The sequence below is a fragment of the Stegodyphus dumicola genome, chromosome 1, assembly GCF_044657685.1.
Source record: "Stegodyphus dumicola isolate Sdum_Otavi_A_Nest chromosome 1, ASM4465768v1".
Lineage (NCBI taxonomy): Eukaryota > Metazoa > Arthropoda > Arachnida > Araneae > Eresidae > Stegodyphus > Stegodyphus dumicola.
The window spans coordinates 3,328,199-3,349,095 of record NC_140768.1 but is presented as its reverse complement, the minus strand read 5'-3'; the positions used below and the strand labels follow the sequence as shown (position 1 = coordinate 3,349,095).

Below are 20,897 nucleotides of genomic sequence, written 5' to 3'. Positions count from 1 at the left end.
AGAAAGTTTGTGTTGCCCCAAATATTTTTATAATTTAATCTGCTTTGTGACAACATTTTTCGTCATGTTTCCAACTTGCGCGCACAGTTTAAAACATTCTGTTTCATAATTTAATTCCATATTTAATATATAGCTTTTATAAGATTTGGAAACTACTGTGAACCTAAAATTCTAAAAATTTCATCTTAAATTTTTATTCTATTTTAAGTTGAGTTTATAAAATGTATTTTATTAAAAAATTTTTAATATTTCGCCCATAAAATTTTTCAATATTAAAATATTCGTCAGATTGTTAGTTCAGTTAGAAAATAGTGCCGATATAAAGAATTCCATCCAATTTCAAGTATGTACCATTAGCCATTTTTAAAATATCATGCGCGCAAGGTGGAAACACGGCGAAATATTTTGTCGCAAAGAGGATTAAATTACAAAAATATTTGTGGCAACATAAACTTTCTGGTTACTAGTTTCCAAAGCAGCTATATTATATAGTGAGCTCTAAAACGGTGGAAGTAATTGCTTTTAAAATAAATAAAATATCCCAATTCTTGCAACAGTCACATATTCAAAGATCATGAGGGGTTTAAGGTGTACGAGTCCCCTTAATTTCAGACTTTTTTATAAGCCTTCATTTCCCTAACTGTCAGTGTCAGAATAGGTAAGTAAATGTTGTAGCGCGCGTGAACGATAGCAAATTTTCTACTTCGAAAAAAGTATTTAAAAGCCGAGTTTCGGTAGGAGTTAGGAAGAGTTAGTATCTAGCTGCAACCTTTGTCGTAGGTATGTTTGCTTATTGCTGGTTCAAGTGGCGTAATTGCATTTCTTCGCTGCCACGGGGGTTTAAGTTAGTGATTTCGCTAAGCCCTGTATCTAGTTTTATCGTTTGTAAATATCTTCAAATTTTTAATTTACTTACTTGATTTTCAGTTACCGCCCAAGCAGAGGCGACGTTTGTTAGTGTCGAGTTGACACATTGTAAATTTTAAAGAGTTAATAAAGAGTACTTTAACCCACCCCTTGTGTAGATTCCTGCTACTCCAGTTCTAAGACACAAGTTCCTCTGCTGGACCCTACCTGGTTCCCGGTGAAGGCGGTTGCATATTTTTCCTCTTTTCTGCTTCCAATTAACCTAATGACTCTACAAGTGGCGCTCGAACTATTATGTTGGTTGTGGATCATGATTCTCCGCAACCAGGATTTGGCGACTAGGTCCCCTAAAACCCTAGTCGCCCTTTAAAAAAGGGGAGTATATAAGGTATTTCTACCCCTTCCCTAGCGTGCCTTCGTGGTGTAGTGGTTCTGCACACTGAGCCGGTATTTCAGAGGTCCGTGGTTCGATTCCCGGCGAAGGCGGTTGCATATTTTTTATCTTTTCTACTTCCAATTAACCTAATGACTCTACAAGTGGCCCCCGAACTGAAAGGGTGATGGATGATGATTCTCCACACCCAGGATTTGGCGATTGGGTCTCCTAAAAACCCCAGTTGCTAAAGGTGGAGTATCTAAGGTATTTCTCCCACCTTCTTGACGTGCCTTCGTGGTGTGGTGGTCTGCACATTGGGCCGGTATCCAGAGGTCTGTGGTTCGATTTCCGGCGAAGGCGTTTGCTCATTTTTCATCTTGCCTGATTCCAAAAAATCCTAATGTCGCGCTGTTAACACAAGCGCTGATAACAAGAGAAAAATCCACTGACGTAGAAATCAACTGCAAATCTTTGAATATATCTGTAGCAATAATTAATAAAAGAGTAAACCAAAATTTACAACTTAAAAATGCTAAAATCATAATGCTCACCAGCTTTTGCCGAAGGATGTTGCTCAACGCAGAGCAATTTACAGAAACCTGTATTAAAACTATTCAATGGGAGACAAGTGGAAGTACTTTGCGACCCTTGATAAAGCGTGAGCTTAACTAAATGACTGTAATAACAGAAAGTGCATTTATTAACATAAACGAATAGAAAAAATATATATAGACCTCGTTCCTTCAATGCAAAGAAGATTTCAGTAAGGCGTTCATGATTGTAGCAGGATTTTTATACAATGGAAAATTTAAAATAGGATGAATAAAAAAATGTTCAATCAACTCAACGTAATATCAACCTCACGAATACATTTCTTTACCCGAATGAGTTTCAGAATGTGAAACTTCATCCAGACAAAGCAATAAGTCATACTTCGAAAATTACCACTGCATTCCTTGAAAAAATGAAGACTGTTAGCGGTATTGCTTATATATATTTTAAATGCATTTTTGCAAATTTCCTAACCTTTTACGGATGGATTTGTTGCGCTTTTAGTCTTTTGGAAAGAGCACTTCTAACAGCAAAAACACCACGATCGATGGACTCTGAGAGGTAATGGAAGAGGAATGGAAATCAGTACTTCTGAAAATTTTATGGAAAGCCTTCCTATCATGTAAATGACGATGCAGATTTATAATCGAGAAAAATGTTTATCAGACGAAAAAAAATATTCTTTACATTTTAAGCATCAATTAAGCGGCTGGTTTTCCCCATGTGTAACGTGTATACGAGCCAGTTTCCCTTAGAAAGTTCTCCACGAAGGCATCCCTCCCCTTAGGCAGATAGCCCTAGTGTGCTTTGCCATAATTAAATACACCAACACCAATTAAGTGGCCTCGAAACTGTCTTAAGAATATATAAACATCCTCTATATATAGACTGCAAGCGATTCAAAAGGAACTTACATTCTTCATTCGGCCAAAAAACAGAAATGATTAGCTATCTAAAATCAAATATAATTTTTTTCTCCAATATATTAAGATATGTCTACTTATATGGATAAAATTTCAAGATAAATCGTTGGAGATAAATAAACTCGATTTTTTTTCTTTCACGGAAGAAAAATAAATGATAGATTTATAGAATCATTAGGATTTTTATTTTGAAGCAGCAGGCATGAAAAAATGAGCCATGCCCTCGTAGTGACTCGAACCTCGGACCTCACAAATACGCGCCGAGTATGGTAATCACTACACCACGAAGGAATGCCAAGAAGGCGGAAGAAATACCTTATATACTCCCCCTTTTAAAGGGCGAATGGGGATTAGGGGACCCTATCGCCAAATCTTGGTGGTGATGAATCATCATCCACCCCCTTTTTTAATTCGGATGCCACTGTAGAGTCATTACGATTTTTTGAAGCAGGAGTCAAGAAAAATGAGCCATGCTCTCGCAGGGACTCGAACCTCGGACTTCTCAAATATGCGCCGAGTGTTATACGACGAAGGCATGCTAAGAAAGCGGGAGAAATACCTTATAGATTCATGTTGCGAGCAATTTTGCTTTATTCTTTGCAGAACTTATTTCTGCATCTATTTAGTTTGCCTGTCTTCATTATATACATGTTCTTTTTACTTCCTTGTACGAAGTAAAAAGGAAGTATTGTAATCGCGAAAAGCTTCAGGCAGCATATTTCAACGAAAATATCCATTTTGACCGCTATCGAATGCAATTTAACGATGTTTTTACGATGAACGAAGGACAGAATAAAATACTCTTTTCCTCCAAAAAAATTATAAAACAGCTTTAAAATTAATTCTGAAGAGAATTTTTCGCGGCGTCTGTACGAACGTACATACGTATACGCATAACTCAAAAACGAGTAGCCTCAGAACGTTAAAATTTTGTATATAGGACTGCTATAATATGTAGATGTGCATCTCGTATTTTGGTTGCAGTCGGCCGCACCAAAAGTATATAAATATATTTATATATATATATATCCACTCTGTTACCCGGCTCAGAGATCTCAGTTTCTTTACTCGTATATGTTTGTAAATTGTAAATTTTTTGCTTTAAAAATGATTGAATTATGTTGTTTTTATCTTCCGGTTAAGGTTTTTATGCCTTTAGTAAATATTTATGCAATATGTTTATAATTATCACAATTTTAAAGTTGCTTAAGTGCCGCTAAGCCGTTTTTCATGGCGGCCATTGATTGTTTACATTTGAGACAGTAGACTAGTGAATTTGTTGCCAATCTAGAGGAACTTAGCTTCGCAACAACAAAGATAGCGCCTTCATTTATTATTGCCAATTAAATCATGCTTAAGCCTCTCTGGAATTTTTTTTTTTTTTTGAGGAAATAAGCTTTTAACATTTACTTCGTAATTTTTAATATAGATATTTTGAGTTTTATGTATTTTTGCCTTCTCGCGAAGTGAGAACTGAATTAATTGAATGAGAAATTCTCAATCGTCTGGGAAAAACTGTTTCTTTTTTGTTTTGTTTGCTTAATTTCTTTTATACATCGTTCTAGCTTAATTATAGTACTTGAATAGAAAATGTGGCAACGATTAGATAATTCTATTCTTTAAATGATAAAAATTTTGTGCATTATGAGTTATAATATGAACGAAATACAATACTGTTAAGTGAATCTAGCGCCAGAGTGTCGCTATGGTAAACAAATATTCCAGAGAATTTTAAAAAGACATTCTCCAAGACATCGACAGCTCAAAGCAAAAAATAGGAGAGATAAAATAACGAGACTTTACGATTCCCACCCACCCCCGGTCCGTCATCTTTACGGAAGGGTGAAGTTTAGGTATTCCATCTCGCAGTATCTTGTAATTTATTCTTTTTGTATACTACTGAAGGTATTAATTCCTGATCTTTTCTTATACTCTTATCAGGACTTGTGTGTTCCTCTTTACTTGCTTTGGAAACATTAACTGTCCTGACTCGGAACAGGGAGCTTACTCAAGCTATGTTCGATAAATTGTGAAGTAGACAATACACACAGGAATGGTATACGTAACCCTTTATTTTTCTATCTTTACAGAGCTTTCCGGATTTCGGAATACAGAGACCAACCACTTGTGGTCTGAAAGTAAGAATATAAAAATACTAACTAAAACTCTAACTAAACTAACTTTGGATTAATATACAAGAGCCTAACTCCAAGATTGGCCGTTAATTAACAAAAAGCCGTATGTAGTACAGAGATCTGGTAAAACTACGATACGTTTAAAATTATCAAGAGGATTAAACCTCTGGCCTTGAAGGCAACCAGCAACCGAGTAAAACTACTATGGCAAGCGGCCTGCTTCTAATAACTCTTTCCTCTCTCTCGCTTGGCAAAAAGCCACAATATAGGTACTTGGCGTTACAAGACAAATTTGCATAAATAAGTTAAAAGCTTTTAATTCTGGCCGGAAGTAGAAAATAAGAAGTGATAGTAAAGATTTAAAATAAAATAAACGTTAGTAAAACTTAGGATCCTTACACTCTTTCCTTTTTAAAGAATTGATAACATTTGAACATTTGATCCATACATTTCTCCAAAGAATTTGAATAATATGTTGAAACAAAGAAAAATTAAATACTTGACTTGTAAGTACTATCTTTGTTTACGTAAGTAAATAAGACTTCGATAAAAAAAATACGTCTGCATTAATAGACGTGGTTTAGTTGAGAAATATCTCTAAGTAAGAATAACTCACGATGAAGAAGAACCGATACGTCGAGATTTGTAACCCAAAGAAATTTGAATGAAAGTTCTGCACTAGAAAGTTAAAAAGGAATCGGAGAAGTTAATTTCCAAATTATACCAGAAGTGTGCCACATTCAATTTTTGCTCTCAAGCATTAAATGAAAATGGAGAAAACTAATTTTAAAGCATCTCCTTTTACTTTGAAGTTAAAAAAAATTTTAGTCCAAAAGGAATTCGCAGAGAACTTTAGGTCAAATCAGATATGAGTATATTTAAGCCTAAAAGAATGCAATACCCGTTGCTTTAATTTATTCTATTAGGAGAGTTTTAAAAATCTGATGTGTACACCACATGACTTCCTTGTACGGAATATTAAATTATACGAACTTTTTCCGGCATTTCATTTAAACTTATTTCCTCCAATTTCATTAGACATATATTTCTCGTTCAATGATTCAGTTCTCACTTCGCGGCAAGGCGAGAGCAAACAAACATAAAACAAATATACATAAAACTTCAAAATATTTTCAATAAAAATTGAAAGATATAGAGAAACATAAAACACCAAACACAATTGAAACAATTAAAAAAAAAACAAATTTTGCAATTAAAACTTCAGTTTCTAAGCAAAAACAAGCAATTCGGCCAGCAGGCAAAAAGGCAGATATTTCGGTGGAAAAAACTTCCTTTTGGTTTCACTCGGCAAAAAGACCCTGAAGGTGCAGAAAGACTTCATTCACTATTCTGCTAACTTTCAAATGTAAACAAATGTGGCTGCTATAGTAAAATAATTATGCTTAGCCGCACTTAAACCATTTTTTAAATTGTTGAGAATTCTACAACTATTGTATGCAGATTAACTAAAAGCATAAGAACCTTAATCGAATATATATATATATTGATGTATTTTTGCGGTCGGTTTGAATCGAAAAGGAAGGTGCGCAACTACATGTTATAGCAGTCTTATATAGAAAATTTCATTTCTCTGAGGCTACTCATTTTTGAGTTATGCGAGATAAATACGTAACTACGTATAAACGTCACGAAAAAATGTTTTGTGAATCCATTTTATATCAATTTTATAATTCTTTTTTGGGAAAAAGAGTCCTTTTGTAGAGACATTAGGATTCTTTTGGAAAAGTGGGAGAGATGAAAAATATGCAACCGGGAATCGAACCACGGACCTCTGCAATACCGGCCCAGCGAGCTACCGTTACACCACGAAGGCACGCTAGGGAAGTGGGAGAAATATCTTATATACTCCCCTTTTGAAAGGGCGACTAGGGTTTTAGGGGACCTAGTCGCCAAATCCTGGGTGCGGAGAATCATTATCCACTACCTTTTAGTTCGAGGGCCACTGTAGAGACATTTTAGAATTTTTCGAAACAAGGAAATTAAAGAAATCACCAAGTGTGCTAACTGTTACACCACGAAAGCAGGCAGTAAGAAAGGAGAAAATACCTTATAAAGTGATTTGAAAAGGACGTATTACCCAGGTGACGATATTTAGTCAGGTTCGGTAACCTTACCAGTCTTCTTTTACAGGAAACAAATTTCATATTTCTGCTGTAAACTGCTGCCATGAAATGAAGACCAAAAATGTTGAGAAAAATTAAAACCAAAAATGTTAGTTTTCAGCTTAAAATAAAACTGTACAACGTCAACGGTTCGAGAAACGTTTAGTCAAACATAAATAAAAGCTTAGAATTTTTCACGTGGTTCTTCCGTGTTTTCCCATTAGCTTCAAACTGAAAATTTTTAATCATTTCCTCGAACTTTTCTGCTTTTTTTTTCCCCTTCCGGTTTTAGGACTGAAACCAGACACCTTTAGGTTTCTTAATTAACAAAGTTGTAAATTAGAAAGAGTAACGTGTCATCTTTTGTGCTGGAGGGAAGAGATCGATTTTCTCGATCGCGAAAAAAAATTGAGTCAGAACCAATAAAAGTGACTCATCCCATTATATTTTAATTAATTGGGCAAACTTTTGCTCAGTAATGAGCGACATCTTAACATTGGAACGTCCATTTTCTGCTCGTTCACAGAAGTTAAAAAAAGTAAAAGTGAGAGTTAATAATAATAAAAAAAACCAACAAGGGAACGAACCAAAGGCTGTTTGCTTCTTAACTTTGAAAGAATTTTATTCTTTTGAAAATAAATTGTTCGGGCAGAAGAATATTGCTCTCTCTCTCGAAAAAAAAAAAAAAAAAAAAAAAAAAAAAAAAGAAAAGTTGATCTGAAACAAAAAGTTGAAAAGTTGGAAACAAAGCCAAAAAAAAAAAAAAAAAAAAAAAGATAATTTCTGTGAAACTTTACATTAATTACTTTCCAATAAATTTCTTTTTTATTTGAGTGGTTTTTGCTGTTTAACGGATTATTCGAATATAACATTCCTCTTGTCAATCACGAAAATTATTTCTTGGAATTAAACAGAGTGATCAACTTGATAAAATTAGATATCGTTTTCTATAACAATAATTTACAGCATAAATGCGTAGAGACGTTAGGTTATTTTTAAAGCAGGAGTGATGAAAAATGAGCAATGCCTTCGCCGGAAATCGAAATATGAAAATATGAAATCGAGCCACGGACCTCTGGAAAACGCACCCAGCGTGCAGACCATTACACCACGAAGGCATGCCAAGAAGACGAGAGAAATACCTTATATTCTCCCCCTTTTAAAGGGCGAATGGAGTTTTTAGGGGACCCAATCGCCAAATCCAAGGGGTGGAGATAGTTCAGGGGGGAACACTGTAGAGACATTAGGAGTTTTTGGAAGCAGGGGATGTGAAAAATGAGCAACGTCATCGCCGGGAATCGAACCCTGGACCTCTGGAATACGCGCCAAGCATGCAGACCCCACACCACTAAGGCTTGCATTCGATAGCGGTGAAAATGGATATTTGCGTTGAAATATGATGCCTGAAACTTTTCACGATTACAATACTTCCTTTTTACTTCGTACAAGGAAGTAAAAATGTTCAGGCTGATGAACTGAAGAGCTACAGAATCTTGGAAGTTACGTGTCTTTCGACATTTTGCTTTCTCGATTTCAGATGTACAGATGTATGGCAAATAATGCCTTCTTACTATGGGAACCACTGAATTTCATATCAGCTAATTATTCCACAATTTCTGTGAAAATCACTACATAGAATTACAAAAAAATATGCACAGTGGTATCCAAATGTGATTGGCTGAGAATGGAATCCATTTCTAGAATGTTACGTAATGCACATATATTCAACTTGACACTGAAACAAGTTAAAAGCATTCTTTCCGCATCCTCTGGTATTGAACGTTTAAACATGGTTGGTGTATTTAATTATGGCAAAGCACACTAGGGCTATCTGCCTAAGGGGAGGGATGCCTTCGTGAAGGACTTTCTAAGGGAAACTGGTTCGTATACACGTTACACATGGGGAAAACCACGAAAACACCCATGCAGCCAGTCCGTTCGCGGGATTCGAACCTCGGACCGAACTACCAGTGTTCAGCGACGTTACCGCTCAGCCGCTGGTGGGCCCGTTTAAACATGGAATCGGTTTCTCAGACGCGTATTCGACTTCGGAAAACGGCACTGTATATTTTCAGTGCCTCGGGGCTTTCAGATATTTATGTCCGATTTATGGGGTGTCTGGATTAGTCAATTTTCCGTCAGAATTGGACAGATCGTCTCTAGTTAAACTGCCCTGTAACAAAGATTTTCAGGTCAGAGTGCGAAAGTGTGAAGTTTCTCAGATAAAATAGCAACATTTCGTAGAAACTTCCGAAAATGTTTGTCCATGTATTCTCGATCCGTAACAAAATTTGTCGGTTTGATTACATATAAAATCATATTTTATTTGAATTTGCAGTCGGAGAAAAATGAAGAAATAAGTACTAGAATAAATTAAAACAACTTCTACATAAAGAGTACCGTTTTCTGCAGCTATCGATTTGATTTGAAAGCCAGATTAATAGAGAGCTAGAAAAGAACAAAAACAAAGAAAGGGAACTTTAGCATGCTCCCTTTTCTTTTCATGCTGCCATTTCCACGAAGATAAATAGAATTGTCAAGAAACAAATGAGAGTCTAATGACATTTCCTTTCTCTAAAAGGCACAAAGAGAATCGTGAATATGTACGAATAAATCATATTTAAATACCTAACCCTTATTGGTTTCTGCCAAATCGAGTATCAGCAAATATGTTCGTATAGTAATTCGTTTACTTCAAAATAATATGCGTCGAAAGAGCAAACAGAAATGAACTAACGGCGAAATGAATGAATTAAATATTCATTTCTTAAGAAACGTTAAAAATTTATGAGAACAAGATGGCAATGAGAAAGCCATTTAAGTAGGCACACGTGCCTACGACATTCTAAATACAGAATACTTAAAACACGAAGTATGAGTGTAGTGTAAGAATTTTTAATAAAATTTTTGTTTCTAGAGAGAAAGGATATGACTGAGAGTTATTCATAAAATAAATAGTTAGCATTAATAGTTATTGGTTTGTTAGTTATTGGAGACGAGAGACATTTTAATAGTTTTAATTCGGAATAGTTTATTCCTATAGTAAACAGAAGATGCTGTTTTGTTGGATCACTTTTATAGAAAACTGCGATGAAATCCCAAACGGAAGTTTATCGTAAATACATTATGTAGAATTATTAAAATAATCCAATAGGTTTCAGATTTTAAATGACGTCCGAAGGGGTGTTACCTTTATTTGTTAAATATCATGTTCTTAGACCATAAAAATCAGTTCAACAGCAATATCGGAAAATAATTTTAAAATGCGCATATTTTTAGATTCTTAGACCATAAAAATCAGTTCAACAGCAATATCGGAAAATAATTTTAAAATGCGCATATTTTTAGAATTTCCGATACAGTCTCGCGCGCTGGAGATAAAAAGGTCCCCCCCCGTAGAGTGTTGCCACTGCTCGCTTTTCAATCGTTGAGTTTGTTAATCAAAAATTCGCTAAGGTTTTTCAAAATATGAAATCAATAATAAATAAATTTCCAATTCGAATTAGGGCTTCCATATGCACATATTGTATGGAAGATTACATTATTCCAATTTTGATGGCTCTAGGTACCATTATTTTATCACGACACAAGAAACATATATACATTCATGCAGATTCTTCATTATTTAATTGGTTTAAGTATAATTCAGGGCGATAATATTGGGTGGCAACAATATGAAAAGTGATTCGCCGTTTATAGTTTTTAACGCAAAATGCCAAAACGAAATTAATAGTCCTGTTGGGCAAATTGCCCCTTTGGACTAACACTTTGTGTTGTTTATTTTAACACTTTTGTTGGATTATTTAATACTTTGTGAACTTACTATTGACAATGTTATAATGTTATTTTTTCTCAAAAGAAAACCAATACTGAAATCAGATTGTCGAGATATCTGTTTTACTCTCTGAGTAATAACAGCTTATTACTCAGAGTGTCTACTAATTGTGAGTTAATAGACACAAGGTGTCCCAAATCTCTCTCTATATAAGCGGCTAAAGTGTGTGGCGCCGATAGTTTTATGTTGCCACTCGGAAAAATGAGCGTGGAAATTAACGTTTTCGCAGTTTTTAATTAATATCTCGGCCGATTAAAGTCGTGCGAAGATGAGAACGGTATCGATGGATTCGGAGAATTTTTTGGAATCCGAGGATACGCGTCTCGAATTTCTACTCGGTGCCGTTCCGTAGATATTCGAGAGAAAAGAATTTGGCCCGTAGTCAAATGCCTCTAATAGAGAAAAACAAGAAAGAAAGGGGGAATATAGGGAAAACGTAGAGAAAAATTATTTTTAAATTAATATCTCGGCTAAATAAAATCCCACGAAAACGCGAATGGTCAAAATGGCTTGCCTAGGACCTGCGGAATCAGACGGTGTGCTTCGCTAAGCCCGGGAACCAGCGGTTTCGGAGGAGATGATGTTACTTCACCCCATATATATATATGCGGCTTAAGTGTTTGTTTGTCGCCGATAGTTTATTGGTTGCTTGCGTAACTGTACTAGCCAATGGGATGAAGTTGCCACGGCACAGGGTTGCCGTTTGAATTGAGACGTAGACAATTTCTTGTAAAACTTGCCTTTGCTATGACATTAATAAGTCCCAGGGCTAAACGCTTAAGCGTGTTGGCATTATTTTACCTGAGCCTGCATTTGGACACGGTCAAATTAACGTTGCCTGTTCAAGAGTTCGTGAAAGAATGGACGTAAAATTAAAAATAATGATGGTCCTCTGCAAGGCGAGCTTAAAAATGATGGAAAGGTCTACACAAGAAGTGTTGCGTACAAAGAGAGCTTTGACATGTGAATTAACATTTTATTATTTAAATCACCTTTACTGATTGAGCTAGCGGTGGGCTCTTATGAAATGTACTGCCACTGGTTTCCTTCATTGCACTCTACTTTAAGCAGTTAAGCAAGTAGAAGGGGGAAGCCCCGTGGCGAGCAAGCAAAGGGGCGTCCTCGCCGCCTGCCCTGGGTAATTCAGTTTGAATTAGCAGACATCTTTGAAGAAATCATTTTAATTACATTTTATAATATCTAGAACAGCGGTCATTTCGTATGACCGCCAGGCTTTCAAGTAAAAGCATATCCAAATAGGAATTTGATAGAATACATCTATTAATAGTGTATATGGACATACAATGTAATGTAAAGCATTGTGAAGATCTTCTGTGAAGAGCAGTGTCTTCCTAACAGTATTAAAACAAATGAACATAATTCCGGTTCAGTTTGGGTATATTTTTATTTGGATTATCACCAAGAAATCACTCTTTAACTAGTACCAGAATCTCCGTAACTGCCTGTGCGGTTTCTTTTGCGTTTTTTATAAAACTTTGATTATCAGAAATTATTTACCACGCTTGATTTCATTTTTGACTATTTTGGCTGTCGGATTTGGTAAAAAATATTTGCGTATTTTTAAAAACTGCCTGACTCAATATTTTCACAGACTTTAAAAAGAAACTGAACTTGAAAAGGACTTCTGTTTTAAATACAGTTTTTTTACACACTGAGTACCTGTTATTCATTAAAACTATTTTTTGAAAACTAGCCGCTTATCTGGCTTTTAATCGTGCCGGAAAACCGCCTAAAGGGAACACCAAACATTAAATTAAAAACTGCACAGTATTTTACTCTGCAAAACAGCTTTATCAAAATAAAAAAAAAAAATAAATAAATAAATAAATAAATAAATAAAAAATAATAATAAAAAAAAACACAAATTATAAAAAAATGTATTACACATAAAAACATTACAATGAAATAAACAATATCCATCAATATAATTATCCTAATAAACAAATAAACCAACTTCCAGTTGCAAAATCGTAAGAACACAAATGATATAAAGGAAGTTGAGAACTTTGTTTCCTAAAAAAATCCTGCAAAACGTTTTATATAATTAAAACATAATATAAAAAATTATAATGAAATAATCGATAAATCCCATATTTTTAAGAGAAAACAGATAGCAGTCCAGTATCCAAAGCAACGAATGAAAATCTGTTGCCAAAACCACATTTCTAAAAGAATGAAACTATCATCAGAAAGCAATAACCAATCAGATTGTGCTTTGTGGATGACATAGTCCAAAATGTACAAACTTCTCTGCAATTAGCTAATAAAGAGAGAGAGGGGGGGAAGGAAATTCTTTCTGTTGTGCCTCGCGAGACACATGCACGTCAGAATAAGAAGATTGCGAAGTGCGTGTTGCGCATATAATTAATAATATTTTATCTCATATTTTCAACAGTCCAGTATCCAAAGCATTGAATGAAAAACTGTTTCCAAAACCACATTTCTAAAAGAATGAAACTATTCAAAATGATGCGATTTCATGAAAAAAGCTAAAATTAAAAAAAAAAAAAAAAAAAATTCGAATTTTGGAAAAAATCGCTTGCACTGGCTCTTGTCTATTTGCACCTATGTACCAAATATCGTAGCCCTGGGGTTTTCAGCTTACGTGCAGCACGAACGTAAGGTACACACACACACACGCCGAGATACTCTCTTTGTTTTATTATATGTAGAGATGGCAGTTGATTTTTACCGATAATTTCCCCAATGTAGTTTTTTTTTAAATTTTAAATAAAGATTATTGTGCGAAATTAAAAAAAAATGTTATCGGTCATTTCTTTCATTAACATAAAGAAGGTTTAAATTAAAGGTTTATATTGAGTTCTTCAGTTTAATAAAACTGCATTTGTAGTAAAAAAACAAGTCATTGCTTCTTGCGAAATTAAAATAATATAAAAATTAAGGTAAAATTAAAATGTAAATACACAATGCAAAATACTGTAAATTTCTACTGTACTGTAAATTTCGGTTGCGGCCTTCGAATCAAAGCAGACCGACAGCAAAAGCAAAAGACGATTTGATTTAGGTTAATCTAGAAGCTGGACAAAAAAATTTTGGAGACGATCATCGGTCGGTTTCAAAAGCTAAATCTTAACTTTTCTTATAGACGTTAACTAATTTTCATCCTCGTCGGAGTCGACGAAAGTAGAGTGAAGATAAAAATAATAACATAACATTAAACATAGAAACCCTACAATGATGTAAAAAGTATTTTTATTCATTTTCCATTGAACCATTTCATGTGATATGGAAATAAAACTATGTGCTTATATATAGAAACTAACTATTATACCTTAAAACAGAAAATAAAGATAACATAATTCCTGAAAGGGACAAAACAGTTACGAAGTGAAATGATTATATTCTAAAACTCTTCTCTTCCTTAAGACTGCCGTCCAAGGCCATCGTCTCTTCGATGGGATCTATAAGAAGGAAAAAGGAGCCAGTTTAAAAATTTCTATTTAATTTTAGCTAATTTTAACTTAGATAGGTTACTTGTGTAACATTATACTGCCTAATTTTGCCCTAACGTAGCTATTATTACAAATCGCCTTATCTATTCTGAATTTGAGTTACTCTAAGTGTTTCTAATGCTACTTTGCTTCAGATTTCCTACTAAACGATGTATCAGAACCCAAGGCTTTGATATAGACTTTTGGACACTGAACATGCTTCTTGAAGAAGAGTTTGCATCTTATTTTGGAAGGAGCCTCCTTCCCCGAGAAGACGTATATCTGCTGATCTATGCTTTGTGTAAGCCCTTGTGACAATTTTCGTGGAGACGATTGAACTGTCTCTGAGATACTTCGAGCGTAAGATACATGTAATATAGCTTGATAAATCGACATCGAAAGAAAGAAAATTAAAAGTTTTAACGAATGCGTAATTTACAAGAATCTGTAGCCATCATGATCTTATCAATCAGTCACTTTGAATTTCGTTATATATATATATATATATATGATGTACCAGCTTTTGTCTGAAATAAATAGATTGGTGAAGAATCATAGATGTAGTCGTAGCTTAAATTATCAGACGATAAGTTTAAAAAACAGGATCCGTTTATTATTGGTCAGGAGAAATAACAGTTACAAAATCAGATATCCGGAGTAAATAAAAAAGAACTACTAATAACTTTTTGTATGAAGTTTACTGCATCGTTACATTAAAGAAAAGACCCCGATATTCCTTTGCGAATCCTTTTATAGCCTCTGGAAAGGCGGAGCTTCCAAGAAATGACGTCAGCCTCGTCAGCCATTCCAGTTCGCTTTAAATATTTCCAGAACATTCTATAACTGTACGTGTAGAAAAGGCGGGAAAAACAACTTGACTACGGGGCTATGGATTTAATTCCACGTACTTTCAAATAAGAGACCGTCGCCATTAAAAAATGAAAAGAACATACAGTTAGAATTTTAAGTGCATTCTTGACTATGGAATTTTATTATTACACACATATATAAATATATCAAGACACGGACACACGACGGCAGCTTACAGAACAACATTTTCAATGAAATTGGTACACCAATAATTTCACGGCGCCCAATAAGTCCTCCACCAAATGCTTGATGCGATGCATATTTGTTTAGCAGCAGACGAGTAAGTTATCAGTAATTTCCTGCCAATTTGATCTCTAAAAAGAATTGGTTTCGTTCTGTATCAATCACCCATGTACAGATTAGAGTCTCGGAGAAAGCATGGATATTTATAAATGTATATAATGTCCGTGCGGCATGGGGGCATTCTAAATATGTGACGAGCCGAAAGTCCATTCGAGAGGTTGATGCCGAAAGTCCATGGAAACACTCTAAATATGCGGCGAGCCGAAAGTCCTCTCGAGAAGTTGGTAGTAGGGGAAGAGGTGTGGGAGACCTTCGGACCCGTCCTTCCCCCGAGTTGCCCTCCATCAAAATTGAATGCGTAACTGAGCTAAATCGCATTGTGACGTGGAAGGTGCTCTAGGCTGGGCTAGCTGTATAGGTCAGACAAGTAAGCAACATAAGCAATAAGATAGTTTATAGAGATTACGGCAAAGCACACTAGGGCTATCTGCCTAAGGGAAGGGATACCTTCGTGGAGGACTTTCCAAGGGGAACTGACTCGTATACACGTTACACATGGGGAAAACCACGAAAACGCCCATGCAGCCAGCCCGTTCGCGGGATTTGAACCTCGGACCAAACTACCAGTGTTCAGCGACTTTATAGCTCGGCCGCTGGTGGGCCTCATAAGCAATAAGAACAGCAACAACAATGAATACTACAGAGACAGGGAAAAAATTGTAAAATTCGCAATGAAATGTAGCTTATTTGTGAAATGGAATATACATAATACTTAGTATAATTTAAAAGCTAATGGAGATTAATAAGTTTGAGTTTGGATTCAGTTATTGTAACAAGGAGGAACATTAGTGGCATTAAAATGAAACACAGTATTGGTTGAAATCTTTCTAGGATAATACACCAACCAGATGAGAATTATAGCCCTTATAGTAAATGAAGCTAATATATAATCCGCTTTCTGGCACGGGGGACAGCTGCCATTCATAATGGCATCAGATCTATAAATTTGTGGATTTATTTTTCGCGCTAATATAAAGCCATTCTAGTATCATTCGGTCCGGAATTTTGATTGACTGGAATGGCTTTTGTTTTTGATTTTATGTTCTAGGTGGTTCGAAAGATTTTCTTTAGGAAGTTCGATAATTTGGTGGTTAGAGTATGTGACAGAGCTCCTCGGAATACTCTTCAACTCCTTAGGAGGCATTCAGTGACGATTCTCACTCGATGCGCTTTCACAATTACATCTTAGAGAACAGGTTACGACTTAGAAAATTGGTTTGTTTACCTAGTTTAAATTAGGAACTACAGCCCCCCCCCTTGATCTTCCAAAATTCGAATACAAGATTGTTCAGGAAGTACGCGGAGCGCCATCTATTCGTCAATATTAGACCTAAAACTTCGACGCCATTTTCATATTTGTTCTGTCTTAGGAACACGTCAAAAGTTTCATTTCGATCTGTTAATTTATTCATTGTTTAACCGTCCTTTGTATCTAACCTGTTGTGCCTTTTTTTAGGTATGGATAAAATTGAGCAACGTGCAGTTATCAAATTCTTTGTAAAGAAAGGTTTAAAGGCAATGGAAAATCATATCGAAATGGTGAATGTGTTGGGTGAATCTGCTCCTTCAGAAACAAGGATTTTCAAGTGGGATAGGTTATTCAAAAGTGGTCGTACCAGCCTTGAAGACGATCCGCGAGAGGGACGTCAAAAAACTGCATCAACACCGGAATTCATCGGAAAAATACAAGATATGGTATTGAAAGACCGTCGATTGACTGAAAGAGATTTAACAGAGGCTTTAGGCACTTCATTGGGCGCACAGTGAGCAATATTTTGAGTGCTAATTTGGGTTTCAAAAAACTCTGTGCAAAATGGGTGCCGCATTCTCTAACGATGGAGCAAAAACACATTCGGATGGGACTTTGCCAGCAACATATGGAGCGTTTTAAGAAGAATAAAAGCCACTTTATCCGTCGATTTATCACAATGGATGAGACTTGGGTCTACTATCATGATCCTGAATCAAAACAGGAGGCTAAGGAGTGGTATGAACCCGGCTCTTCGCGCCGAAGCGAGTTCGTGTGCAAAAATCAGCCAAGAAGGTGTTAGCATCAGTTTTTTCGGATGCGAAAGGAATTTTGTTTATGGATTGGCAAAACAATTAATTCGGATTATTATTGTAGCCTTTTGAATCAATTAGACGAAAAAAGTCGCGAAAGAAGACCCGGATTACAGAAGAAGAGAATCATTTTCCACCAAGATAACGCACCTGCGCACACAGCTCAAAAAACCATTGCTAAAATAACTGAATTGAAGTACGAATTGTTGCAACATCCAGCCTATTCGCCAGATTTAGCTCTCTCCGACTTCTGGCTCGTCCCACACCTCAAACAATATCTCCGTAGAAAACGATTTTCTTCAAACGAAAAGGTAATAGCTGCCGTGGAGGGATATTTTGCAGAGCTGCCGAAAAACCACTACAGTCAAGGGAATCATAAATTAGAAGATCGTTGGAATAAATGTATTGAAGTTGAGGAAAACTACGTTGAAAAATAAGTCATTTTTACAAATAAAAATTGGTTTCTTCATTTCTGTTCCGCGAACTTATTGAACAACCTGGTATATTCCTACTGATTCAGTCTCACTTTTACTACGAAAATGGAACACAACTTAGAATACACGAAACATCCCATAACATAAAACATTAACCTTCTGCTTATATCGTAAGTTCCACACAATCTTCACTGAAGGGTTCAGGTGGCTTTCAATGCACTTTACATCTGGCGTCATTACTGTAAAGATATAAATACGACTCAGAGATAGGACGACACACTTCCAGTGTTCTTCTACAGCGGAGATCTTATAGAGATAATCGGATACAGCGGAAATCTTATAGAGATATATCAGGTCCTAGTCTAGAGTAGACCTAGTCTCAGGTCAGTCTTGACCTAGCAAGGTAAGAAGACCTAGTCTAGAGTTTTATACAGTCAGTCACCCTCCTTGTTAGGGTAACTGAATCCAAACTCAAACTTATTTATCTTCATTAGCTTCTAGATTATAAATGTATTATTAACATCTGTTGATAAGAACAGCAACAACAATGAATATTACAGACACAGGAATGAATACTACAGGCAATGAACACTACAACAATGAATACTACAGACAATGAACACTACAACAATGAATACTACAGACAATGAACACTACAACGATGAATACTACAGACAATGAACACTACATCTGATCATCATTTCTTTTCGCGCACAGATGTTAAATATTGGAAATTTTCGCCAAAGTCTACTTCTTATATCCTTTGCATAGAAGTCAGTACTTTTCCTGAAACTGGAACATATGATTCGTCATCGATGTTTCCAAATATCAGCTTCCTTGTTGGGGACTAGGTTTCAGAAACTTCACATAAGAATCTTGGACAGCCCCAGTTAGTGAGTAATAATTTTAGACCACAGTTCACACTGCATTGGATTAGTTTTGTATTTTTTAGTCAATTCTATCTGCAAAATACTAAAGGATTTTAAGTCACGTTTTATTTGAACTCAACAGAAATCCTCTCACTCGGTGCTCACAATTTACAGCTCCTTTGTGGCTAAGTAACTTAACAGAAAACGAAAAGTGCAATCACAATAAAAGTAAAGATTTCCAACACGACTGGCTTCTTCTTTATCTAAACTTCTAAATCGGCTGCGCACAGCAAAGCCTAGCATAGCCTAGCAATATAATGTAAGCAGAATGGCTAAGCACCAACTATTCACGTATAAAGCTACTTCAAACGCGCGGCATACTTCGAAACTTACTCTCCTCCTACAAACTCTTTAAAACGCTGCCGAAATACTGATCCCGAGCTCAAATAGATTTGTATGTACGTCATTGAAATTTACGTTCTGCCAGGAAACTGAAATCAGAAGGGAAAGGAAAGTTTTCTAAAACTAAAAATAATGGGTTAGAATAAAATGTCTTTACACAGTATACAGTACAAACTTTCTTTCTCATTGATATTTTGTCTCAACATTGCACTTCTTGCAAATTAATTTCATAACTTTCTTCTTTTTTATATTTTAAATTACAATTACATTGTAGAGATATTAGGTATTTTTTGAAAGCAAGAGAGATGAAAATTGTGCAATGCCCTCGCCTGGACTCGAACCACGGACCTCTCGAATACGTGCCGAGTGTGCTGACCATTACACCACGAAGGCATGCCAAGAGGCAGGAGAAACACCTTATATGCTCCTTCTTTAAAAGAACGACTGGGAATTAGGGGAATCTATCGCCAAATCCTGGTTGTGAAAAATCATTATCCATCACTTTTTTTTTAGTTCGGGGGCCACTCTAGAGACATTAAGTATTTTTTGAAAGCAGGAGAGAGGGAAAATGTGCAATGCCCTCGCCTGGACTCGAACCACGGACCTCTCGAATACGTGCCGAGTGTGCTGACCATTACACCACGAAGGCATGCCAAGAGGCAGGAGAAACACCTTATATACTCCTTCTTTTACAGAACGACTGGGGATTAGGGGAATCTATCGCCAAAAACTGGTTGTGAAAAATCCTCATCCATCACTTTTTTTTTAGTTCGGGCGCCACTGTAGAGACATTAATTATTTTTTGAAAGCAGAAGAGAGGGAAAATGTGCAATGCCTTCGCCTGGACTCGAACCACGGACCTCTCGAATACGTGCCGAATGTGCTGACCATTACACCACGAAGGCATGCCAAGAGGCAGGAGAAACACCTTATATACTCCTTCTTTTAAAGAACGACTGGGGATTAGGGGAATCTATCGCCAAATCCTGGTTGTGAAAAATCCTCATCCATCACTTTTTTTTAATTCGGGCGCCAGTTTAGAGACATCAAGTATTTTTTGAAAGCAGGAGAGAGGGAAAATGTGCAATGACCTCGCCTGGACTCGAACCTCGGTCCTCTCGAATACGCGCCGAGCGTGCTGACCATTACACCACGAAGGCATGCCAAGAGGCAGGAGAGACACCTTATATACTCCTTCTTTTAAAGAACGACTGGGGATTAGGGGAATCTATCGCCAAATCCTGGTTGTGAAAAATCATCATCCATCACTTTTTTTTAGTTCGTGGGCCATTGTAGAGACATTAAGTATTTTTTGAAAGCAGGAGAGAGGGAAAATGTGCAATGCCCTCGCCTGGACTCGAACCACGGACCTCCCGAATACGTGCCGAGCGTGCTGACCATTACACCACGAAGGCATGCTAAGATGGCGGGAAAAATACCTTACAACATATAATAAAACACACAATTTAATTAATAAATAGTTTAATTTGGTGTTTAAATAGTTTAATTCACTGAGAAGACAACAATGCTTCGGATAATCGGAAGTGGTAGAAATTCCAAAATACGGCCTGCAGAGTATTTTCTTTGTTACTTTTTATGTGTTATAGGAAACTTTAAAGAAATCTTCCTTAGGAAACTTTAAAGAAATCTTCCTTAGGAAACTTTAAAGAAATC

At 36.0% G+C, this 20,897-nt stretch overlaps 2 protein-coding genes across 2 annotated transcripts in view; one reads left to right on the top strand and one right to left on the bottom strand.

Annotated features, from left to right (window-relative positions):
• Positions 1-20,897, top strand: part of LOC118188057 (prolactin-releasing peptide receptor-like) — a 335,927-nt gene that overhangs the window by 150,236 nt on the left and 164,794 nt on the right. The gene's annotated exons all lie outside the window — the stretch shown is intronic.
• Positions 13,984-20,897, bottom strand: part of LOC118188968 (uncharacterized) — a 162,648-nt gene continuing 155,734 nt past the window's right edge. Inside the window, exon 14 of the mRNA XM_085812237.1 lies at positions 13,984-14,254. Within this exon, the coding sequence (XP_085668363.1) occupies positions 14,215-14,254 (40 nt within the window). The 3' untranslated portion in view covers positions 13,984-14,214. The remainder of the gene's footprint in view (positions 14,255-20,897) is intronic.